The 27,584-nt window shown below is 34.3% G+C and overlaps 3 protein-coding genes across 5 annotated transcripts in view; 1 reads left to right on the top strand and 2 right to left on the bottom strand.

Annotated features, from left to right (window-relative positions):
• LOC125665230 (apolipoprotein L3-like) overlaps nt 1-27,584 on the bottom strand; it is a 73,300-nt gene that overhangs the window by 7,803 nt on the left and 37,913 nt on the right. The gene's annotated exons all lie outside the window — the stretch shown is intronic.
• On the bottom strand, nt 9,306-13,639 carry LOC130046533 (apolipoprotein L3-like). Of its 2 annotated transcripts, XM_056152151.1 has the most exons (3): nt 13,326-13,639; nt 12,866-13,004; nt 9,306-10,785 (listed from the first exon to the last, which is right to left on the bottom strand). In XM_056152151.1, the coding sequence occupies exon 3, from the start codon at nt 10,764-10,766 to the stop codon at nt 9,918-9,920; it is 849 nt and encodes a 282-aa protein (XP_056008126.1). In that variant the 5' UTR covers nt 10,767-10,785; nt 12,866-13,004; nt 13,326-13,639; the 3' UTR covers nt 9,306-9,917. The 2 variants fall into 2 exon arrangements, with proteins under 2 accessions (XP_056008126.1, XP_056008125.1); XM_056152150.1 differs by lacking the exon at nt 13,326-13,639 and having other exon boundaries at nt 12,866-13,070.
• LOC130051124 (uncharacterized protein K02A2.6-like) lies at nt 17,657-18,691 on the top strand. Its single transcript, XM_056152489.1, has one exon. It carries the CDS (start codon nt 17,657-17,659, stop codon nt 18,689-18,691), a length of 1,035 nt encoding a protein of 344 aa, XP_056008464.1.

The following is a 27,584-nucleotide window of genomic DNA, read 5'->3' as shown; positions in this document are numbered from 1 at the left end:
CTTCAATCTAGAATAATATTCATAGATATTTACTTGATATCCTTCGCCTAACTTGTATACATATGTATGTACATGTATGTTACATGAACAATTGAACATTCAAAGTATCCATTAAATTTACACCAATGTGTAATATTTTTGAAAACAAATTTGATAATACAATTCATGTCATTTTGTGGCTCTAGTACAAATCTTGCAATCATTCCATATGTGGTTTGTGTAGTCATTTCATAAGTGTTTGTCCCATTCATGATTTAATCATTTTGAATGGCAGGATCATATGACATTGAATGGAATTGGTTGTTTTTGTTGATTGTCTTGGAATTGGGTGGTGGAGGAAGAATGATTCGGACATTGTCATCAACTTCTAACTCATATAAACTAATATAAACAAATGAATGAAAGTAAACTTCAGTTATGAATGACTTGTGTGACTGCATGAAGGGGGGGGGGGGGGTAATAAAAATAAGCTTCAGTATGAAATAATTGTGTGACGGGTGGGGGTAGAGGATATTCGTATAGAGAACAAATAAACAAATAAATCGTGTCATACTATATCAATGTCAATAAAAAAGCCAATATCATTTACATCAAAACTTACGTTCTTTTCTCCACAGCTCTGGAAGTTTTGTTTATGAAGGGGAAAGTCCAAATCTGTTTTCCGTTTTCGGCCCTTTCAGGTCTTTGTAGCTACGTGTAGCGGTTTGTAATCAAAGAGAATTGGGATTGGCTTTTTCTTTCATTGCATTCTTGAGTGTTCCATGCAAAGACCATGCCATGGACAGCTGATGGACGGCTTATTATGTAGGCCTAACAGTCCTCAATAGAGTGCTTCGACGGCCAATAATTAATCCATTGTTTTTAATTTCCCCACCCAAATTCCGCAATTTTGTTTGTGTGTAGGGAAACTAAACATTGTTACTCTGTCTATATTAAACCTTACAGTCAGGAACCGCACAAAACACCATATTTACTCGTTGTTTACCGGACGTCACCTGCTGATTAGCGTCTTTAGTTTCAATATGGCGGGTTCGTGTAAAGGGGCATAACTCCCGCAATATTTTCTGCTCTGACACAGGTGCGCTATCTTTATCCGCGCGTATCGCGGATATATGACCAAAATGAACCGAACAAACCCGCACAATCATTTTATACGATCTAAATGAAGCAAATACATACTTAATATGGAAAAAGTTATATTTCGTTTCAGTTGACCTTTAAACACACAATGTCCATATTTTCCCCTTCAGGCAGCTTCACTGAAGGACAAATTCCTTCAGATAGTCTGGCTATTTTTTATTATTATCATCACAAAGTCATAGAAATATCATAAAACCATTTATAATTGAAGTTGAAATTCAATGTTTTATAAGACTCATATTGGTACATTAAGTTTGTTTTTACAAAATAGGAAATGTCATTAATATTTTCTTCTTTATTTTCATATCTTAACTTCATCTTTATTTTATATATGTAATAAGCTGTATATGATAATAAATGATTTATTGAAGTGGTAGTTTTATTTTCTTCATGAAAAAATCCTAATGCAACATGTTTTCATTTTAAATTAAATTTCAAATGATTTCTAATTTCTTCCATATTAATTGTACGTTTCTACCCTCAAAGATTAAATGTTTTGTGTCTTCGAGTGTTTGGCAATACGGGCATTGATTGGATACATTCTTATTCCATTTGTGAATAGATTTATTATTATTAAGTAGATTTTGTAAGAGTTTGTAATTAAATTCTGCTAATTGCTTGTCTTTGATTTTAGTGATTTTTGACTGATAAATATTTGTTTTGTTTTCTTCAAAATTGAAATTGAAGCTTTTTGCCCAAAATCTCTTACAGTAGGGTTTAATAAAGATTTTATTGATAAATATATTATATATTGTTTTGCTATTTATCAAGTTTAGGGGTATTCTTCTCTTGTTTTCTAATAAAATGTTACTTTGTTTTTTTTATATTTATATAGACTCCTTTTGAAGTATCGTGATATTTTTGGACAGGTTTAATAACCTTTTTCAGTGTGTTATATTCGCAAATCCAGTTAGACTTGTTGACAAGAATATTAGAAAAATAATTGATATCATGAAAATTTCCGTTTTCATCAAAGAGGTATTTAATGTATAAAATTCCACTTTTGATCCAATTGTGTAAAAAAGAAGTTTACCATTAGATCGAGTCAAATTGTTTAACCATATAGTTTGCGACAATACTTCAACGTCAGTCATCTCTTTTATTTTATGTGATTTATGTTTGCATTCATTCAATGTACTGAGTACTTCGCAGTAAAATAATGGTAATGATTTGAAAATTTGCTTTATTTCATCAGTACTGGTTGTATTTGTCATTATGATATATTCGGGTGTAACGAATCTTTTAAGAATACACGAATTAAAGAAAGATTTTACAGATGATTGTTTTTCATTGAAAATTCTTGTTACCCAAGCAGCCTTGAGTGCTTTTAATTTACAATAAATATCAGCAAAATTACAATCAATATCAACAATACCTATTCCTCCTTCATCTTGTTTTCCAATTAAAGTATATCTTTTTATCCTTTCTCTTTTGCCCCATAGGAAATTGAAGATTGTTTTCTTTAAATTTTTTTTATGGATTCATTTCTTGGATATTGCAATATAGTTGCACTATAGTATAATTGTGTTAATGCTAAAGTATTTATTACGGTACATTTTCCATATAAGGTTAATTTTCTTGTATTCCACATTGTAAGTCTTTTTTCTAGTTTATTAATTTTTTCCGTCCAGTTTTTATTGTAACATTGATTAGCATCATGACCTATATATATCCCTAAGCATTTAACAGGTGCATTGGGGATATTGATATCATATAATTTATCATATTTGTTTTTCAAAGGACCTAATAGTATTTCTTCAGATTTATTTTTATTGAGTTGCATTCCTGATACCTGACCAAAGTGTTCAATTATTTTAATGACTTTTTCTATAGATCTGATATCCTGTAAAAAAAAAAAAAAAAAAAAAAAAAAAAAAAGTGATGTGTCGTCTGGATGTTGAAGTATTTTTATTTCATTAGTCATAAGGTCATTACTAAAGCCTTTAACTTCAGGTGAATTGTGAATTTTTTTCGACATTATTTCTACGATAAATAAAAAAAGCAATGCTGAGATTGGACATTCTTGTCGAATGCCTTTGGTCATTTTACAGGTCCTAGACATCCATCCATTATTTTTATGCGATATACAGGATTTGTATATAAAAATTTCATCCATTCTATAGAATCGAAAGCTTTTTGAAAATCAAGAAGTAAAATTGCTCCTTCTTTTTGTTTTATTTCACAGTATTCAAATATATCAAGTAAAAGTCTTGCATTTTCACCGATATATCTACCTTTAATGTATGCGGATTGGTCTTTACTTATTAGTTTATCTATAACTTTTTGTAATCTTATAGCGAAAATTTGTGCTAAAATTTTATAATCACAATTTGTAAGACTAATTGGTCTATAATTTCGAAGATAAGTTTTCTCTCCCTTTTTATGTATCAGAGAAATAATTGATAATTTTTGAGAAAAAGTCATTTCCTCTTTTTCAAATGTTGTAATTAGTGATTTATAAAAGTAATTTTTAATGTCATTCCAAAATATTTTATAGAATTCGATAGGTATTCCATCAGATCCGGGGGATTTGTTGTTTTTCATCTGTTTTATAGCTTGTGCACATTCGGAAACCGTTGGAAGATTATCACATATATCTTTTTCTTGATTGGTTAGTTGAGGATATTCACAATCCTCTAAATATTTTTTTATATTTTCATCTGGGACATGATTTGTTGAATACAAGATTTCATAAATATTGCAAAGTGAATTCATTATATCTTCAGTTTTATTTATCATTTTATTATCTTCTTTAATTTCGTGTATTGTATTGGCAGATTGTTGTTTTTTTTTTTTTTTTCTAGTCTTAAAAAGTAGCATGTGTTCCTTTCTCCATTTTCTATCCAATTTGCTTTTGATCTAATAAATGCACCTTTAGTTGTTTTCGAATAGATTTCATCTAATTCGACTTCAAGAGATTTTTTTCTATTCATATCTATTAAATGATTAAAATCTTTTCCCATCTTGTTTGACTATCAATTATATTTTCTAAATTTCTTGTTTATCTTCTAACAGTTGTTGTAACTCGGTAGTGTAGTTTATATCTGTTAATAGCGAGGTATTCAATTTCCAAAAACCTTTACCCCTGTTTTCTTTATTCATTAAAAGGTTTAATCTAATTGATAAATGATCCGAGCTTCTATTACCTTGCGTATTTGGAGGTTTTCTAAGAAAGACATTTGACATATCTAACTCAAAAATTTCAGTCATGAGTATAAAGTCTATTCCACTTTTAGGTATTTCATTTCCGTCACACCACGTGAATCCTTCTCTTTATGTTTCATTTTCCATGTATCGACTACGTTTAAATATGATAGCAGATCTTCTAAATGTTTTGAGCTTTTATCTTTATATGTTGATTGTGATGGATGTCTATCCTGTTTATTAAGAATCGTATTAAAATCTCCTGCAAGTATTGTATTGTTTTCACTCATTGCTAGCTTAAAAATCCACGTTTTTAATTTTTTGAAAAATTCTATTCTACTTTTATCATCATTGGGTGCATAAACATTTACGAGTATGATAATTAGATCATTGACTTTAATATTAATCAAAAGTTTACGATCATCAACAGATCTGTGTATATTTATGATGTCAAAATTAAGCTTTTTATGAAAAAGAATGGATACTCCTCTGCTATGAGCAGAGTCAGTATTAGAGTGTATGGATGTACCAAACCATCTTGAGTCATACTTAAAATTATTTTTTTCACAAAAATGTGTTTCTTGTAGAAAAATCGCATCGATATTGTTATCATTAAACCATTGATATAATGTATTTCTTTTCTCATAACCATTTAAACCCCTTACATTCAGGGTAATACACTTCAAATGTTCCATAGCGAAAATAACAGACAAAAAATCGTGTCAGGTATAAACAAACATGAGAGACTGTTATAATAATTATTTGACTGAAGCCGGGCGAGTTAACCCAGATTTGATTTGTTTTTCGATTTTTTCTTAACTTCTGTGGCTACCCGTCCAAATATCTGTCCTAGTACATTTTTTCCAGGCCAGGTTGAGGTTTTTGTGTGCATGGATTGATCATAGTTGAGGCCTGTAGCCCAAAAAATCATTGTATGTGGTTTCTGCGAAAATGACATTTTTGGTAGAGTTTTCAAGAACATCTCGGAAATTCTCAACTTGTTCCGATTTTTTCGAAATAATCTCCTCCATGATCTGAACCCGTGATGAAATCCAACTATCCGATGTAGTGACAAAGTTGCCATTTTTTTTAGCTTCGAGTGCCGACTTAGTTGCTCGGATTTTATCGACAGCCATGAGATGAGCTCATGGCTACTCAAATTAATTATGTTTTAAATTGTTACTTGTTTTCCAGAAACCCTATTGCCCCAGTGATGTGATTTTCATGATGAATTTTGTCTAAAAAAGGAAAGACAGAATAACGGAAGCACATAAGTGTCCCACTTTACATGAAGCAACAAAAGCTCCAAAATATTTTTCAAAAGGGATCCCTACCAGATGGTGTAAAGGGGGATAATCCCAGTTAAAGTGACCCAATGTTCATTAATTTTACACCACATGTAAATTGCATCACAGATGCAAACAATAACTTACTCTTTGTATACGAATGATAAACCCAGTTTGTTCTGTTTAGCGCACCTTATCAATGCCATCAAATTCGCGGATATAAAAGAGTATATTTTACATGATCTATCTGCGAATAGCCAACACAGGAGAGAGTGGATTACCATACTACCCATAGTTATCTGTGACTCCGTTTGTGTGGTGGAAGTTTGGTGGATTACATGATTAGCAAGATTCTCAGTGCAAATTTCTTGTGAATATCTTGCTCGAGAACAAATGGAAAGTAAGACACGTGATATTCGCATGAAATATACACGTGATTTTATGAAAAATATTGAGTAGTGAATCCATTTGCACACGACCAATCTCGTAATATTAACATCAGTTACATATTCTATAAATATTTCTTATGCAACATTATCTACGACAACACAATTATGTTTTGCTCAGCTTGTTTTTATACATGTGTAAGATCTGCCATATAGATCATAGATCCTCCTTTTCTCTGTTTGAAACTTGTGTTATTTCTCTAGAGGGCTAATTTGAATTTATATTTATAAATCTTGTAATCTTGTAATGGTTTCAAGGCCGAAGATGATGAATTAAGATTACGAGCACCAATCGAAAATCTCTCGCAAAACCGAAAAACATGGATAACTCCTATGAGCAATACAAAATAGATAGTTGAGCAAACAGGGACCCCTGGATACACCATAGGTGGAATCAGGTGCCTAGGAGGAGTAAACATCTATTGACCGATCACATTCTCCGTGTTCCCTATATCTTGATGAGGTAAACGGAGTTATCCGTAATCAAAATTAGTGTGCCAAGAATGGTCTAACAATCGAACACGTCAGTCAGCACTTGACAAATCTGGTAGCGCTTGTCCCAATTATAGACTGTATTGGCAAACTAGATTGTTATAAGGACTAGAGATTTTGCGAAATGCTGACCTTGAACAAGATTGTTGAAACCCCTGCACCATCAACATGTTTGTCAGTAGCCTGTCTAAATTTAAAACTGATCATACATAGTACAAACTCTTGTGTACCGAATCAGTTGAGATATATGAACACCATATGCAGGTGATAATGGGATATTGCTACATAGATATGGGGAGTTGATGATGGAGAAGCTGAAATCATCCCGTTTGTCATACAGTTGAGATGCCAGTTTGCCGTTAATGTCTATTTTCAATAAAATATCAAAGTATGAAGCAGAAGTTGATCACTCTGTGGTGTGTATTATTTCGAGTTCACATGGATACATATATCGAATTGACATATGAATGAAAATTCTTATTGTTAATATATGAAAGGTGAAGATAACGAACAGTGATAAAACCTCATGGATCTATCTAAATGTTGAATTGATGCAGATAGATTTAGATAGATCTAGATGCATGGTTCTTCTGACGAATTTACCACTACAGGATGCTTTAGACTTTTTTCCTGATAAACTTGAACGGGTCCTGAGACGACAGAAACAAGAGATTAGCAGTGAAATCAACTTGTTATCAAAGGCAGTGGAGGAAAAGATACCTGAAGCAATAAAATCCAATTTGAATTCAACACAGATGGAGATAATGACTTTACAAAAGATATAAAGCTAAACAATATAGATGTTGACTTGGCAGTTGATGTTTTAAACTCCATTTTAAAGCAATTAAACAAAAGGAACAAAATTGTTCGGATTGCCGGTAAATATGAATGGAATGTTCAGGAATATCAGGATGACCTAATTACTGATGATGCTGATGATGTTTCAAAGTTAGGAGATGCAACTCCTAGAAGCCTTATAATAGAACGTCTCGACAAGATGCACATTCCTTTCCTGGTAGTATCTCCTGTTGATTTGATTTTAAGAGTCATTTTAAGAACCATGCTTTTGTGTAAAGCAAGCGGTCGCCTTAGAGGCAGTACGCACCTTTTGGCGTACGCCGGATAAGCTATTTCCCGGAGAGTTCCACGAGTTTGTTAAGGATTGGCTGGAATATCACAAGCCTCACTACTATATCAATAAAGGTTCTTATGCCGAGAGTTTGTTTGCTGAACCACAGTTTCAGAGTAATGTGTTAGTACTTTACATTGACTGTTAATATCTATGTGACAATACGTAATTAACGTGACGTTGAAAAGATTTAACTTCTTTGCGCATATCTTGATGGGGCATTGTGATTTAGCCTTCATGGGATATTATGAATTAGCCGGTCATGGGGCATTAATTAATTTCTGGACCGTGTCTATTAGCTTTCATCACAAACATGTTATATAACCTTCATTGTATAAATTGTTATTGGAAGATTTGTTGACTAGTTCTGTATATAATTACATTTTGGAGATTTTTTTGTGATGGAAGGTGAAGATAACGAACAGTGATCAATGTCATAACTCCTATAAGCAATATAAAATAGATAGTTGGGCAAACACGGAACCCTGAACACACCAGAGTTGAGATCAGGTGCCTAGGACGAAAGAGCATACCCTGTCGACCGGTCACACTATAAAAATATGCTAGAGTTTCTCACTGACAACATCTTCGTAGTCTTTGGTAATCAGGTCTTCCAATAGTCTGTTGGAAATCCCATTGGCACGAATTGTGCTTCTTTCTTAGCTGACCTGATTTTTATTCAATTTTTTATACTCTTAGGAAGCAGAATTTATTCAAACACTTCTTCGTCAGAATAAAGATCTCTTGCTGTGGCGTTCGATGCGACATTAAGATATATCGATATATATTATCTATTACCAAAAATGACTTTCATTCATATGCCAATTTGATATATCCCTATGAATTCGAAATAAAAGACAACACAGGGTCATCCACTTCTGTTTTATACCTAGATATTACATTTAAAGTAGATATTAATGGCAAACTAACAACTCAACTTTATGATAAACGGGATGATTTCAACTTCTTCATCAACTTCTCGTATTCATATAGCAATATTCAATTATCATCTGCATATGTGTTTATATGTCTCAACTGATTTGATACGCAAGAGCTTGTTCTGGGTATGATAAGTTTGTAAATCGAGTAAAATGAGTTTCAACAGTCTTGTTTAAAGTCAGTATTTCTCAAATTGTATGGTCGTTATAATGATCTATCAGACTTTTTTCGTATCGATTGTTAGACCGCTCGTGGTACACTGATTTTGACTACTGATTACTCTTCTTGCCTGATCAAGATGCATGGCTCACGGCGGGTGTGACCGGTCAACAGTGGATGCTTACTCCTCCTATGTACCTGATACCACCTCCGGTACCCAGAGGGCTGTGTTTGCCCAACTTTCTATTTTATATTGCTTATATGAGTTATGAGATTGATCACTATTCGTTATCAGCACCTTTCATATGTTGAATAGCAAAATTCAATCTCGACAAGATGCTAACTTACCAGTGTCTATATGTATGTACACATAATAAATTGCCCTTTGAATTTCATACAGACACAATATACGTTTATGCATACGTTTATGACTTTTCAGAGTATTTCTCTGTTTGGAATAATTCTCAATCCCAGAAGCATCTGGTGCAAATCTACATAAGATCATACTATTAGTACTTTCATTAAAAGATACTAAAGCGATTGCTTAAAAGATCTATTCAAATATTGATCCTGTGTATATAATAAATTTATTTGTATGCATTGTAATAAGATGATAGACTTACATTGAACAGTCCCTCAAGATAAACAGATCAGGGACACAAACGTGAACACTGAAATATATGACTCCAACCAAAACAACGTTTTCTTTATTTCTGAAATTGACATCCTAAAATATCTTTATATAGTCTACATATCTATGTATATAGGGTATCGTTTCAAGGCTCGGGGATAGAAATCACACAAGGAGTTGGATATAAATGATATCAAACCACAAATCATGGGATATTCTTTTTATCAGATCTTAATCCTCCGCCTATTAATTTACGTTAGTGTATTGTTGGAACCTTTGCTTCCAGACATTTTATAAACAAACTACGTAAAATTGACGCTTCTTTGTGATGTCACAAACGGTTTAGGAAAGCAAAGTGTAATAATTAAAATTGATGTGATCGGTGATCTCCACTGGATAGAGGAGTAAACGTGTTAAATCATCATATTGAACATATATACGTTGTTTGTACATGAATTAAATGTCTTTCTAATGGATGGGCCACTGCGGATTACATTGTATTTTACCCCAAAACTAGAACAATGGACTTCTATAATAAGATCATTAAAAAATCAATCAAAACATTTGCTTAAAACATCATATTCTTCTTGCAAATTTTTGATAACCTTCTCAAGTTTCTCGGCTTCGCTACAGAGCTTTCCTTTTTCCATTTTTGACAAATCGACTGCATTGTAAATCAGTGATCCAAGATCGATAACAATTCCAATAGCGACAAGAACGCTCAGTGCCTCAGCTGACAGTTTGGCGGCGCCTTTAGAGACATCCTTCATTGCCGAGGGTACCAAGTCGCCCAATTCACTACTAAGACTTAAAATTCTGGCAACCTCATCTGTATTTCCGGCTATTCTATACACATCAGCAGCTCTGGAGTTTATCACTAACTCTGATATTCCTCTCGCAAGCATCATTGCACTTCCAGTACGCTTCATTCCATCCCATATCTGAGAAATTTCAAATTCGTTCTTTCCTTTTATTTTCAGCTTGAATTCATCGACCTCCTTCATCAGTTTTCCTACTAAACGTTTCATTTTCTTAGAGGATGTGTTGTGATTTTCCAGACTCGTTTTCGCTTCATTACATTTACTTTTGACGATTCCAAATTTGACAACCCCATGAGCAACTCCTGCAACACCAGATGTCACTCCTGTAACAATACCAGCTACCGTTAATCCCAGAGAAACTCCGAAGGTGAATGGAGCCGTCACGATTCCAGCTATTGCCAGGCCCCCACCGACAAGACCGACACTTGAATACATAATAGATCCAATAGAATGAATCTTCGCCTGTCTCTGGACTTCGTCTTTGATACTTGTTAATTCTGTAATGACCCGTTTTCGCTCTGGTGCCCATGTATCCGAGAAGTAAGTCTTGGCTGCTTTGAAGGATTTGAATTTCTCCATCAATCGACTGTATTCAGACCTATAAAACAATTGATGCCCAATCTTGTGAAATATAATTACCTTCTTTATGTTCCTTTTGAAAGATATCTACATAAACAGAACATGGCACGAGCCTTGTTTATATAGCAAGGAATTCTGAGCTTTGTTTCTCTCTTGTAACGTGACAACTGACATTAAAATTTTTGCTGACCATTAGAAATACCCTAGTTAAGCATTACAAATATTAAAATTGGAGAAATTTGAAAAAAATCAGTTCAAATCGTGTCCATGCTCCTTTAAGTATCTTTTATTTTCAAAGTCTTGAAAGATTCACACTTCTTGCAACATATAACAGTGATTGCTGTATCGAAATGTCAACAATTGATAGCTTGTCAATAAAAATGTCCAGATTCATGTGAAATCAGAAATATGATATGTGTGGCAATACCATTATACTAGTTACGTCCAGTTTTACATCTTTTTGCAAGATTGCAATTAATCTTGTATTGTGATTTCAGGGACATATATTTTGATCGCCTGTTATTGTTTTCTTAACTATTGGTGTTTTTTATTATAAATTTCACTTTTAAACCCCTTTTTAGATTTCAACAAAACATTTAGCGCATTGGTCACGTGATCAGAGTATATATATATACATATATATATATATATATATATATATATATATATGCGTGTGTGTGTGTGTGTGTGTCTGTGTGTGTGTGTGTGTGTGTGTGTGTGTGTGTGTACCATGGCCGACTTGTATCTGGGAGTGATATAATATACTACATGTACATGAAAGGTAAAGATAACGAACAGTGATCAATCTCACAAATCGCATAAACAATACAAAATAGATAGTTGGGCAAACATGGACCCCTGGACACACCAGAGGTGGGATCAGGTGCCTAAGACGAGTAAGCATCCCCTGTCGAACGGTCAAACCCGCCGTGAGCCCTATATCTTGATCAGGTAAACGGAGTTAACCGTAGTTAAAACCAGTGTGCCACGAACATATAACACCTATAAGTGTTCATGAACGTCATAATGATGCAAGTTTACGGAAAAGAAAATGGGCTCTTTTTTCTCCTATAGGTTTGAGCATTTTCAATAGGTAGAATTAATAAATATTTCATAAAAATCAATAAAGCAAATTTGTTTCTATAACACAAAAGTGATACCAAGTCCTATATCTACTAGTAATACATGTATTGAGTTATATACAATATATCCATTTTACACCCCAAATCGTCGTCCCATCCCAAATCATCACCGGCGACGATTTGAGATGACATTCCGCCCCAAATCGTCGCCCCGACAATGATTTGGGACAATATTTCACTATCATTGGAGGCGACGATTTGGGATGTACTACAGTACACCCTTATCGTCCGTCCTAAATCGTCGCTCGTCAACAGTTTATTGACGTTTTAAGGATAGATTACACATAAGTTATTTCATTGTACCCCTTCTTATATGGGGTTATATAGGTTTCACTTGGTCTGTTTGTCTGTCTTTCACTCATATCTCTGGTGTTTGTCGACCTATTGGGCTGACATTTTGTATGTAGATTACAGGTGTCCCTCTGCCATATCTCCCCAAAAATGAGAATTCTCGAACACACCGCGGGCTGTGCACAATTTTCAGCAACTCTGCAATATCTCTGGTATTTGTGAACCGATATTTTAGTTACATATGTCCCTAGTATGTGCTTCCCGTAACATGATCGTAATATTTAACGTCCTTGAAATATAAGAAGGAGACGAATGAAAATTTTAGTTAGCGAATTCTGGGATTCCCGATTACTCCCTTGTGTAAATATAGAATAGACGATGTCAAATTCTAATAAGACAAATATTTCGTGACGAGCCCCTGTGCATAAACAACAATGGCGTCACTACCACCAACAAATACAACTCTCTCAAAAGTAACAACACCACTACCAACCAAAACAACAATAACAAATACTGTGATCATAATTACTCTTTAAAAAATATACCACAGCGGTCATAGCTGGACCACAGAAGAAGATCGGCGACGATTTGGGACGTGCGACAACTTGGGATGTAGCGTATCCTTACTGTCGCTGATGCTTAGAATTTCTGAACAGGAATACTTACAGTTAATGATATATACTATTTTGACTTTTTCACAAAATATCACACGTCCATATACGGGGATCCAGTTGTTCAATTGATGTTTCGATTTCAATATTTCCTTGAAGTTGGTTATCAAACGATTGTTTTGCTTTCGGTTTTTCTAAAATGTAAATAAGAGTAGTATTTTATTTCTTCCTCGTAGTTTTATGCTTTCGTAACTGTATATTCTTGTGCATTCTTGCATGAAAGTTTTCTTTTATTTTGTATTCTTTTGTTAATCTGCGATATGTCTGTGTATATGTGTACATGCATGCTATGTGTCTTTGTCCTTGATATACTTGAATGTGATAGTCGGTTAAAAAGCTCTACAGAGCTTGTGTTTGACATGTTGAATGTATATAGTGCCGACTTTAAATAAAATTTACTTTACTTTACTTTAGGAGAAAGAGGGGGAGGGAGAGATACATGTAAAATATTCTACCTGTGATTCGGGACCGTGTCCGTAGGATATTATCACTTTAAATAACGATCTTAGGAGGGAAAGTGATAATTATTTTACCCGCGGTTTGAGGACAGACTTGTATGAGGAGTACAAAACTCTTGGTTTTACTGCATTCTATAATTAGAGGTCGCGTCATCAAGCTATGATGTGGGTAGCACGTGAACTGTGTGTACATAATGGGTTTTACTGTTACGCCCCATAAACATCACATAATGGCGATACAATGACCGATACAAGATCTTAGATTAGATTAGCGGGGACAAGTGTTATGGGGACATGCCCTTACTGATATTATCTTCCTATAAAACCTTTTTTTCACATTTCGTAAGATGGAAAGAAAGTAATGGCTAAACTCTACTATATAATAACGTGTGTACATTCTTTCCTTTGCACGTTTCATTGGCACGCACGCGTGTGTGTGTGTTCGCGTATGTGTGTGTGTGTGTGTGTGTGTGTGAGAGAGAGAGAGAGAGAGAGAGAGAGAGAGAGAGAGAGAGAGAGAGGGGGGGGAAGAGAGAGAAAGAAAGAGAGAGAGAGTAGTGGGGGTCATGCAGGATTTTAGGACAATGACATGCATTGAACCTTAAATCTACCAATGCTAACGTATCCGTCTAAATCAGGAACCTATATAGAGCGCGCTAACTTGGTTACTCAAATTAATTATTTGTTTTGTTTTTTTTTTCTTTTCGTTTTTTTTTTTTTGGCAAGTTTTACACCAGTTGCTTTATTTTCATACTTTATTATATCAATGGTTTCTTAGACAATTTAATGTGTTATATTTGTAAAATATTATAATTGAGAATTATATCAATAGAAATCCCTAGCCCAGAGTCATTTGAATCAAGATAATCTTTTTTTTTTCTTCTTTTTTTTTTTACTATATATATATTTTATTTGGAAGCATACAATTTTGGTTGGGATAAAATATCCTAGGATATTTCCACTTATTCCTCACCTATGGTGCCAAGAACCCATTGGATTGGATGTATTTCTTTTTTAATTACATACGTATATATATATACACACACAGAGACATACATACACACACACACACACACACACACTCTCTCTCTCTCTCTCTCTCTCTCTCTCTCTCTCTCTCTCTCTCTCTCTCTCTCTCTCTCTCTCTCTCTCTCTTTAATAACATATACTCGGCATTCTGAAATAAACGGATGTAGAGACAAGACGCATTCTGTTATACTGTTCTACTTTACATGGTGTCAGAAGTAAAAGTACTAAGTGAAACTTCTGTATGTGTATCTCTGGATATTTGTCACCATGAACAATCACGAAGATAATGCTGCTGCTGCTCCCTCTATCCCTGTCTTTGTGAATCCAAACATTCCAATACCTGGAAAACTGGATCTTAAAGGAAACCTGTGCACGAACTGGAAAAAGTTCAAGCGGATTTGGAGCAATTATGAAACAGCGTCTACTCTCAAGGAAAAAGACAAGGAGGTGAGAACTGCTACCTTTCTTACTTGCATCGGAGCTGACGGTCTGGATATTTTTATGGTCTTCAGTTTGAATCTGAAGATGACAAAAAAGACATAGACAAAGTTCTAGAAAAATTTGAATCCTTCTGCATTGGACAGACCAATGAAACTTATGAAAGGTACACTTTCTACAAATGAGACCAAGAAATCAATGAAAACATTGACACTTATGTGGCAATTCTCAGATCTCTAGCGAAAACCTGCAAATTTGATGCTCTAGAAAACGATATGATCCGAGACAGAATTGTACTTGGAATCCGTGACAATGGAACACGCAAAAAGCTACTGCAAGAAGCAAAACTGGACCTAAGAAAATGCGTTGACATTTGCAGAGCAAACGAAAAGTCAACATCGCAACTTAAAACCATGGAGGAATTTCACGCTGTCAAACTGAAAACCATGCGAAAAACTAAACCGCTGAGAACAACACAAGCGCACAGAAATGAGTTCAAACAAGTCCCAGAAACAAAAGTTCAAAAGGAATGTTTATATTGCGGTAAAGAGCACCCCTTCCGCAAGGAATTGTGTCCAGCATGGGGAAAAACATGCAGGAAGTGCAATAAAATGAATCATTTTTCATCAAAATGTCTGCAGATAAAGTCGAAATCAAAACGGAAACATGTAAAACAAGTTAACCAGGAATCCAGTGACGAGGAATTCATCCTCATGATCGAAAATGTTAATGCCATTGAGAAAAAGATTTTTGCAGAAATCGAAATTGGAAATGATACAGTGAAATTCCAATTGGATTGCGGATCAACCGTAAACGTTCTACCCGAGACAATTTACAAAGAAGTCTGTAATGACCCCTATCTCAGGATGTTACAAAAGGCAGACATGACTCTGGTAATGTTTAACAAGTCGGAATGCCAACCCCTTGGAAAACGGCGAATAAGCGTCCGCAACCCCAAAAACAATAAAAAATACAACATAGAAATTGTTGTGGTCGAAGGAAATCTTAATCCTATTCTCGGAGCAAAGGCTGTACAAGGAATGATAATGATAACTGTCAACACAGAAAACATAGCAGCCATTGAGTCAGCCTCCCAAAGCAACTTCATCATTGAAAAATACAGTGACGTATTTAATGGCCTGGGTAAACTGGATGGAAAATTACACCTCGATGTTGATAAATCAGTTACGCCAGTAAAACTACCAACAAGAAAAGTCCCGATTGCAATGAAGGCACCGTTAAAATCTGAAATCGACAGACTGTCAGATTTAGGCGTTTTGGCTCCAGTAACAGAACCGACTGACTGGATATCGTCATTGGTGGCTGTACGGAAGCCCAGTGGGAAAATGCGTCTGTGTATAGATCCTAAATCTCTGAACAAAGCGCTAAAGAGAAATCACTATGCAACACCAACTATAGATGATATTTTGCCAGAACTAAGCCAAGCCAGATTTTTTTCTGTAGTAGACTGCAAGGATGGCTTTTGGCATATTACTCTCGATGATGAGAACAGTTTTCTCACAACATTCGGAACCCCTTGGGGTAGATATCGATGGCTCCGCATGCCATTCGGTATTAAACCAGCAAGCGAAGAATTCCAGCGGAGAATGGATGAAGCTCTATATGGTATACATGGAATCAAAGCGATTCATAACGACATAGTCGTATACGGTTGTGGAAACTCGGATGACGAGGCCATACGTGATCACGACAAAAAATTATCTACCTTGCTAGAGAGATGCAGGGAGAAAGGGATCAAAATCAACAAAGACAAAATGAAACTAAAATTGCGATCCGTGTCATATTTAGGACACATTATCTCAAGCGATGGACTCAAAGTTGACCCCTTAAAAATCAAGGCAATCACTGAAATGCCAAGACCTAACTGCAAAGCAGACATACAACGTTTACTAGGAATGGTAAATTTTGTCCAGAAATTCTCGCCAAATCTCTCGGAGATAACAGCACCCCTCAGAGACCTACTAAAAGCAGAATCAGAATTTGTATGGGACAACGCTGTACATGGCAAAACATTTGACGAATTGAAAAAAATACTATCTACGAGCCCTATACTTCGTTTCTTTGATCTTAACCTACCGACGACGGTACAGTGTGACGCATCTGAACGAGGTCTAGGAGCCTGTCTCATACAAAATGAGCAACCCGTTACATATGCATCCCGTGCATTAACGCCTACCGAAGTCAACTACGCACAGATTGAAAAGGAACTACTCGCTGTTCTCTTTGCCATAGAACGCTTTAAGCATTACACACTTGGACGGAAAGTAAAAGTGGAATCGGACCACAAACCGCTAGAAATCATCAGCAAGAAAAGTTTAGTTTCCGCTCCTAAACGTCTTCAACGAATGCTCTTGCGTCTTCAGAAGTTTGATTACAAGATCACATACAAACGAGGTCTTGAAATGTATCTTGCTGATACACTGAGTTGCGCCTATCTGCCAACTGTACAGATACAGAGAAATGATTCTGAAGACAGAGTACTCGCCATTACCGACCGTGCAAAATCTGAAAAAGAGTCCGTTACAATGAGTGAATACGTCACCATCTCGTCCGAAACTCTAAAGAAAATTAAATCTGCAAACTCGCGTGATGAAATAATGCAAAAGCTGTACAAAACAATCAAAGATGGTTGGCCGGAGCGAGATGAACTGACACCCGATATACAGATCTTCTACACATTCAGAGACGAATTGACTTCACAGGATGGTTTAATTTTCAAAGGAGACCGCATTGTTATTCCACCTACATTGAAAGGTGAAATTCTTCAAAAGGTACACTCCATCCACATTGGTATTCAAGGATGTTACCGTACAACCAAAGAATAACTATATTGGCCAAACATGATGAAAGATATCGAATCTTTTATCAAGGAATGTCCAGTCTGCGCTACCATACAGGATGAGCAAGGCAAAGAAACTCTCATTTCGCATGAAATTCCCGATAGACCATGGCAGAAAATTGGAACTGACCTCTTTCAATTTGATGACAAACAATATTTCATCACTGTTGATTACTATTCCGATTTTTTTGAAATTGATCGTCTACATGATAAAAAATCAAAGGAAGTCATCACCAAACTCAAGGCACAAATGGCCAGACACGGAATTCCTGAAATTTTGATTTCAGACAACGGCCCGCCTTACAATAGCAAGGACTTTGCTTATTTCTCAGAGAACTATGAGTTCAAGCATACTACGTCATCGCCATTGTACCCAAAATCTAATGGGAAAGTTGAAAATGCAGTTAAAATTGCAAAGAACCTAATGAAGAAATGCCAATTAGACAAAAGCGATCCTTTTCTCGCTCTATTAGATTGGAGAAATACTCCCTCTGAAAATATTGGAACTTCTGCAGTTCAACGACTAATGGCACGCCGTACAATCACTCTGCTACCAATCAAAACCGAACTTTTGAAACCAGCCCTAACCTCAACTGTCAAGGAGCGATTGAGAGAACGGAAACATAGATCAGCATTTTACTACAATCGCACAGCGAAAGACCTACCAGAGATTAAAAGTGGAGAAACCGTGAGAATTCGACCTTTTGGACATGAAAAAAATTGGACGAAGGCAAAGGTCAACGAAAAAGTAAACATCCGCTCGTATCAAGTGATCACGGAGGATGGTCGCCTCTATCGACGAAACAGAAAACATTTGCGCTGCACAAATGAGCCCTTTGTCGAAAATAACGAGGAAGTGACAGATAAGACCGTTAGCACAGCTGAAAACACACCACCATCAGCATATAAGACTACAATTGAAAATCATAAACCACCATCAGCAGATAAGACCAATTATGCTCTGACTTCGACCAGGAGATCTACCAGAGAAATTAAATTGCCGAAACGATACGAGGACTTCAAAATGTATAAGTGATTATATAAAGTGATGAGGCATAATAATCCTCATATATATATATATATAGTGTAAATATATATCCCGATATTTTAGAGACAAAAGATAGTTCTTATTTTTATCATAACTCTGAATTATTAATTTAATTCATAACACTTGTTAATTTTGCAGTATTTTTTCACTCTCTTATAATGTAATAAAAGAATAATTAAAGAAGGGGGGTGTAACGTATATGCATTGTATATATCAACCTCTGAGATTATCCCTGTTTACCGCACACACTGATAACCACGTGTTTGCATGCTCTTTAATAACATATACTCGGCATTCTGAAATAAACGGATGTAGAGACAAGACGCATTCTGTTATACTATACTACTTTACACATATGCATACATATAGATATACAGTCATATACATAAATTCGATATTTAAAATACTATAAGAAATATATATAAATATGGTAGAGATGTTTTTCAATAAGCCATGCTGCCTGAGGGGAACAACCTTAAACACACAATGTCCATATTTTCCCCTTCAGGCAGCTTCACTGAAGGACAGATTCCTTCAGATAGTCTGACTATTTTTTATTATTATCATCACAAAGTCATAGAAATATCATAAAACCATTTATAATTGAAGTTGAAATTCAATGTTTTATAAGTCTCATATTGGTACATTAAGTTTGTTTCTACAAAATAGGAAATGTCATTAATATTTTCTTCTTTATTTTCATATCTTAACTTCATCTTTATTTTATATATGTAATAAGCTGTATATGATAATAAATGATTTATTGAAGTGGTAGTTTTATTTTCTTCATGAAAAAATCCTAATGCAACATGTTTCCATTTTAAATTAAATTTCAAATGATTTCTAATTTCTTCCATATTAATTGTACGTTTCTACCCTCAAAGATTAAATGTTTTGTGTCTTCGAGTGTTTGGCAATACGGGCATTCATTGGATACATTCTTATTCCATTTGTGAACAAATTTATTATTATTAAGTAGATTTTGTAAGAGTTTGTAATTAAATTCTGTTAATTGCTTGTCTTTGATTTTAGTGATTTTTGACTGATAAATATTTGTTTTGTTTTCTTCAAAATTGAAATTGAAGCTTTTTGCCCAAAATCTCTCACAGTAGGGTTTAATAAAGATTTTATTGATAAATATATTATATATTGTTTTGCTATTTATCAAGTTTAGGGATATTCTTCTCTTGTTTTCTAATAAAATGTTATTTTGTTTTTTTATATTTATATAGACTCCTTTTGAAGTATCGTGATATTTTTGGACAGGTTTAATAACCTTTTTCAGTGTGTTATATTCGCAAATCCAATTAGACTTGTTGACAAGAATATTAGAAAAATAATTGATATCATGAAAATTTCCGTTTTCATCAAAGAGGTCTTTAATGTATAAAATTCCACTTTTGATCCAATCTGTGTAAAAAAGAAGTTTACCATTAAATCGAGTCAAATTGTTTAACCATATAGTTTGCGACAATACTTCAACGTCAGTCATCTCTTTTATTTTATGTGATTTATGTTTGTATTCATTCAATTTACTGAGTACTTCGCAGTAAAATAATGGTAATGATTTGAAAATTTGCTTTATTTCATCAGTACTGGTTGTATTTGTCATTATGAGATATTCGGGTGTAACGAATCTTTTAAGAATACACGAATTAAAGAAAGATTTTAAAGATGATTGTTTTTTCATTGAAAATTTTTGTTACCCAAGCAGCCTTGAGTGCTTTTGATTTACAATAAATATCACCAAATTTACAATCAATATCAACAATACCTATTCCTCCTTCATCTTGTTTTCCAATTAAAGTATATCTTTTTATCCTTTTTCTTTTGCCCCATAAGAAATTGAAGATTGTTTTCTTTAATTTTTTTTATGGATTCATTTCTTGGATATTGCAATATAGTTGCACTATAGTATAACTGTGTTAATGCTAAAGTATTTATTACGGTACATTTTCCATATAAGGTTAATTTTCTTGTATTCCACATTGTAAGTCTTTTTTCTAGTTTATTAATTTTTTCCGTCCAGTTTTTATTGTAACATTGATTAGCATCATGACCTATATATATCCCTAAGCATTTAACAGGTGCATTGGTGATATTGGTATCATATAATTTATCATATCTGTTTTTCAAAGGACCTAATAGTATTTCTTCAGATTCATTTTTATTGAGTTGCATTCCTGATACCTGACCAAAGTGTTCAATTATTTTAATGACTTTTTCTATAGATCTGATATCCTGTAAAAAAAAAAAAAGTGATGTGTCGTCTGGATGTTGAAGTATTTTTATTTCATTAGTCATAAGGTCATTACTAAAGGCTTTAACTTCAGGTGAATTGTGAATTTTTTTCGACACATTATTTCTACGATAAATAGAAAAAGCAATGCTGAGATTGGACATTCTTGTCGAATGCCTTTGGTCATTTTACAGGTCCTAGACATCCATTCATTATTTTTATGCGATATACAGGATTTGTATATAAAATTTTTATCCATTCTACAGAATCGAAAGCTTTTTGAAAATCAAGAAGTAAAATTGCTCCTTCTTTTTGTTTTGTTTCACAGTATTCAAATATATCAAGTAAAAGTCTTGCATTTTCACCGATATATCTACCTTTAATGTATGCGGATTGGTCTTTACTTATTAGTTTATCTATAACTTTTTGTAATCTTATGGCGAAAATTTGTGCTAAAATTTTATAATCACAATTTGTAAGACTAATTGGTCTATAATTTCGAAGATCAGTTTTCTCTCCCTTTTTATGTATCAGAGAAATAATTGATAATTTTTGAGAAAAAGTCATTTCCTCTTTTTCAAATGTTGTAATTAGTGATTTATAAAATTAATTTTTAATGTCATTCCAAAATATTTTATAGAATTCGATAGGTACATGTATTCCATCAGATCCGGGGGATTTGTTGTTTTTCATCTGTTTTATAGCTTGTGCACATTCGGAAACCGTTGGAAGATTATCACATATATCTTTTTCTTGATTGGTTAGTTGAGGATATTCACAATCCTCTAAATATTTTTTTATATTTTCATCTGGGACATGATTTGTTGAATACAAGTTTTCATAAAAATTGCAAAGTGAATTCATTATATCTTCAGTTTTATTTATCATTTTATTATCTTCTTTAATTTCGTATATTGTATTGGCAGATTGTTTTTTTGTTTTTTTTTTATAGTCTTAAAAAGTAGGATGTGTTCCTTTCTCCATTTTCTATCCAATTTGCGTTTGATCTAATAAATGCACCTTTAGTTGTTTTCGAATAGATTTCATCTAATTTGACTTCAAGAGATTTTTTTCTATTCATATCTATTAAATGATTAAAACTTTTCCCATCTTGTTTGACTATCAATTATATTTTCTAAATCTTCTTGTTTATCTTCTAACAGTTGTTGTAACTCGGTAGTGTAGTTTATATCTGTTAATAGTGAGGTATTTAATTTCCAAAAACCTTTACCCCTGTTTTCTTTATTCATTAAAAGGTTTAATCTAATTGATGAATGATCCGAGCTTCTATTACCTTGCGTATTTGGAGGTTTTCTAAGAAAGACATTTGACATATCTAACTCAAAATTTTCAGTCATGAATATAAAGTCTATTCCACTTTTAGGTATTCCATTTCCGTCACACCACGTGAATCCTTCTCTTTATGTTTCATTTCCCATGTATCGACTAAGTTTAAATATGATAGCAGATCTTCTAAATGTTTTGAGCTTTTATCTTTATATGTTGATTGTGATTGATGTCTATCCTGTTTATTAAGAATCGTATTAAAATCTCCTGCAAGTATAGTATTGTTTTCACTCATTGCTAGCTTAAAAATCCACGTATTTAATTTTTTGAAAAATTATATTCTATTTTTATCATCATTGGGTGCATAAACATTTACGAGTGTGATAATTAGATCATTGACTTTAATATTAATCAAAAGTTTACGACCATCAACAGATCTGTGTATATTTATGATGTCAAAATTAAGCTTTTTATGAAAAAGAATGGATACTCCTCTGCTATGAGCAGAGTCAGTATTAGAGTGTATGGATGTACCAAACCATCTTGAGTCATACTTAAAATTATTTTTTTCACAAAACTGTGTTTCTTGTAGAAAAATCACATCGATATTGTTATCATTAAACCATTGATATAATGTATTTCTTTTCTCATAACCATTTAAACCCCTTACATTCAGGGTAATACACTTCAAATGTTCCATAGCGAAAATAGCAGACAAAAAATCGTGTCAGGTATAAACAAACATGAGAGACTGTTATAATAATTATTTGACTGAAGCCGGGCGAGGTAACCCAGATTTGGATTTGTTTTTCGATTTTTTCTTAACTTCTGTGGCTACCCGTCCAAGTATCTGTCCTAGTACATTTTTCCAGGCCAGGTTGAGGTTTTCGTGTGCATGGATTGATCATAGTTGAGGCCTGTAGCCCAAAAAATCATTGTATGTGGTTTCTGAGAAAATGACATTTTTGGTAGAGTTTTCAAGAACATCTCGGAAAATCTCAACTTGTTCCGATTTTTTTCGAAATAATCTCCTCCATGATCTGAACCCGTGATGAAATCCAACTATCCGATGTAGTGACAAAGTTGCCAATTTTTTTAGCTTCGAGTGCCGACTTAGCTGCTCGGATTTTATTGACAGCCATGAGATGAGCTCATGGCTACTCAAATTAATTATGTTTTAAATTGTTACTTGTTGTCCAGAAACCCTATTGCCCCAGTGATGTGATTTTCATGATGACTTTTGTCTAAAAAAGGAAAGACAGAATAACGGAAGCACATAAGTGTCCCACTTTACATGAAGCAACAAAGGCTCCAAAATATTTTTCAAAAGGGATCCCTACCGGATGGTGTAAAGGGGGATAATCCCAGTTAAAGTGACCCAATGTTCATTAATTTTACACCACATGTAAATTGCATCACAGATGCAAACAATAACTTACTCTTTGTATACGAATGATAAACCCAGTTTGTTCTGTTTAGCGCACCTTATCAATGCCATCAAATTCGCGGATACAAAAGAGTATATTTTACATGATCTATCTGCGAATAGCCAACACAGGAGAAAGTGGATTTCCATACTACCCATAGTTATCTGTGACTCCGTTTATGTGGCGGAAGTTTGGTGGATCACATGATTAGCATGATTCTCAGTGCAAATTTCTTGTGAATATCTTGTTCGAGAACAATTGGAAAGTAAGACACGTGATATTCGCATGAAATATACACGTGATTTTATGAAAAATATTGAGTAATGAATCCATTTGCACACGACCAATCTCGTAATATTAACATCAGTTAGATATTCTATAAATAATTCTTATGCAACATTATCTACGACAACACAATTATGTTTTGCTCAGCTTGTTTTTATACATGTGTAAGATCTGCCATATAGATCATAGATCCTCCTTTTCTCTGTTTGAAACTTGTGTTATTCCTCTGGAGGGCTAATTTGAATTTATATTTATAAATCTTGTAATCTTGTAATGGTTTCAAGGCCGAAGATGATGAATTAAGATTACGATCACCAATTGAACATCTCTCGCACAACCGAAAAACACGGATAACTCCTATAAGCAATACAAAATAAATAGTTGAGCAAACACGGACCCCTGGATACACCAGAGGTGGAATCAGGTGCCTAGGAGGAGTAAACATCTATTGACCGATCACATTCTCCGTGTGCCCTATATCTTGATGAGGTAAACGGAGTTATCCGTAATCAAAATCAGTGTGCCAAGAATAGTCTAACAATCGAACACGTCAGTCAGCACTTGACAAATCTGGTAGCGCATGTCCCAATTATAGATTGTATTGGCAAACTAGATTGTTATGAGGACTATAGATTTTGCGAAATGCTGACTTTGAACAAGACTGTTGAAACCCCTGCACCATCAACATGTTTGTCAGTAGCCTGCCTAAATTTAAAACTGATCATACGTAGTACAAACTCTTACGTACCGAATCAGTTGAGATATATGAACACCATATGCAGGTGATCATGGAATATTGCTACATAGATACGGGGAGTTGATGATGGAGAAGCTGAAATCATCCCGTTTGTCATACAGATGAGATGCCAGTTTGCCGTTAATGTCTACTTTCAGTAAAATATGAAAGTATGAAGCAGAAGTTGATCACTCTGTGGTGTGTATTATTTCGAGTTCACATGGATACGTATATCGAATTGACATATGAATGAAAATTCTTATTGTTAATATATGAAAGGTGAAGATAACGAACAGTGATAAAACCTCATCGATCTATCTAAATGTTGAATTGATGCAGATAGATTTAGATAGATCTAGATGCATGGTTCTTCTGACGAATTTACCACTACAGGATGCTTTAGACTTTTTTCCTGATAAACTTGAACGGGTCCTGAGACGACAGAAACAAGATATTAGCAGTGAAATCAACTTGTCATCAAAGGCAGTGGAGGAAAAGATACCTGAAGCGTTAAAATCCAATTTGAATTCGACACAGATGGAGAAAATGACTTTACAAAAGATATAAAGCTAAACAATATAGATGTTGACTTGGCAGTTGATGTTTTAAACTCCATTTTAAAGTAATTAAACAAAAGGAACAAATTGTTCGGATTGCCGGTAAATATGGATGGAATGTTCAGGAATATCAGGATGACCTGATTACTGATGATGCTGATGATGTTTCAAAGTTAGGAGATGCAACTCCGAGAAGCCTTAAAATAGAAGTCTCGACAAGATGCTCATTCCTTTCCTGGTAGTATCTCCTGTTGATTTGATTTTAAGAGTCATTTTAAGAACCATGATTTTGTGTAAAGCAAGTGGTCGCCTTAGAGGCAGAGAGGCAGTACGCACCTTTTTGGCGTACGCCGGATAAGCTATTTCCCGGAGAGTTCCACGAGTTTGTTAAGGATTGGCTGGAATATCACAAGCCTCATTATTATATCAATAAAGGTTCTTATGCCGAGAGTGTGTTTGCTGAACCACCGTTTCAGAGTAATGTGTTAGTACTTTACATTGACTGTTAAGATTTTTTAAGTGTTTCTCATGAATATATATGTGACAATACGTAATTAACGTGACCTTGAAAATATTTAACTTGTTTACGCATATCTTGATGGGGCATTGTGATTTAGCCTTCATGGGATATTATGAATTAGCCGTGATGGGACATTGATTAATTTCTGGACCGTGTCTATTAGCCTTCATCATCAATATGTAATATAACCTTCATTGTATAAATTGTTAACTAGTTCTGTATTTAATTACATTTTGGAGATTTTTTTGTGATGGAAGGTGAAGATAACGAACAGTGATAAATGTCATAACTCCTATAAGCAATACGAAATAGATAGTTGGGCAAACACGGAACCCTGAACACACCAGAGTTGAGATCAGGTGCCTAGGACGAGAAAGCATTCCCTGTCGACCGGTCACACTATAAAAATATGCTAGAGTTTCTCACTGACAACATCTTCGTAGTCTTTGGTAATCAGGTCTTCCAATAGTCTGTTGGAAATCCCATTGGCACGAATTGTGCTTCTTTGTTAGCTGACCTGGTTTTTATTCAATTTTTTATACTCTAGAAAGCAGAATTTATTCAAAAACTTCTACGTTAGAATAAAGATATCTTGCTTTGACGTTCGATACGACATTAAGATGTAAAACTTATACGGTACCAATTTTGATACACCAGATGCGCATTTCGACAAATAATGTCTCTTCAGTGATGCTCAACCGAAATGTTTGAAATCCGAAATAACTATGAAGTTTTAGATCTAAATATAGCCAAAAACAGCGTGCCAAAAAAGTGGAGCCAAATTCGTCTAAGGATAAGAGCTATGCATGAGGGAGATAATCCTTAATTTTGAAATGAATTTCTAAATTTCATAACAGCAATTAAATATACATCCGTATTTTCAAGCCAGTAACGAAGTACTTAGCTACTGGGCTGTAGAGACCCTCGGGGACTAACAGTCCACCAGCAGAGGCCTATATCGATATATATTATCTATTACCAAAAATCACTTTCATTCATATGTCAATTTGATATATCCCTATGAATTCGAAATAAAAGACAACACAGGGACATCCACTTCTGTTTCATACCTAGATATTACATTGAAAATAAATATTAACGGCAAACTAAGAACTCAACTGTGTGACCAACGGGATGATTTCAGCTTCTTCTTCATCAACTTCCCATATTCATATAGCAATATTCCATTATCATCTACATATGTGTTTATATGTCTCAACTGATGCGATACGCAAGAGCTTGTTCTGGGTATGATAAGTTTGTAAATCGAGGAAGGCTACTGGCAAACAAGTTGATGGTGAATGGGTTTCAACAGTCTTGTTTAAAGTCAGTATTTTGCAAATTGTATGGTCGTTATAATGATCTATCAGACTTTTTTCATATCGATTGTTAGACCGCTCGTGGTACACTGATTTTGACTACTGATTACTCTTCTTGCCTGATCAAGATGCATGGCTCACGGCGGGTGTGACCGGTCAACAGTGGATGCCTACTCCTCCTATGTACCTGATACCACCTCCGGTACCCAGAGGCCCGTGTTTGCCCAACTTTCTATTTTATATTGCTTATATGAGTTATGAGATTGATCACTATTCGTTATCTGCACCTTTCATACGTTGAATAGCAAAATTCAATATCGACAAGATGTTAACTTACCAGTGTCTATATGTATGTACACATAATGAATTGCTCTTTGAATTTCATAGAGACACGATATACGTTTATGACTTTTCAGAGTATTTCTCTGTTTGGAATAATTCTCAATCCCAGAAGCATCTGGTGCAAATCTACATAAGATCATACTATTAGTACTTTCATTAAAAGATACTA

This window comes from Ostrea edulis, chromosome 10 (genome assembly GCF_947568905.1).
Source record: "Ostrea edulis chromosome 10, xbOstEdul1.1, whole genome shotgun sequence".
NCBI lineage: Eukaryota > Metazoa > Mollusca > Bivalvia > Ostreida > Ostreidae > Ostrea > Ostrea edulis.
The sequence above is the reverse complement of the archived record's forward strand: the minus strand, read 5'-3'. Positions and strand labels throughout refer to the sequence as shown.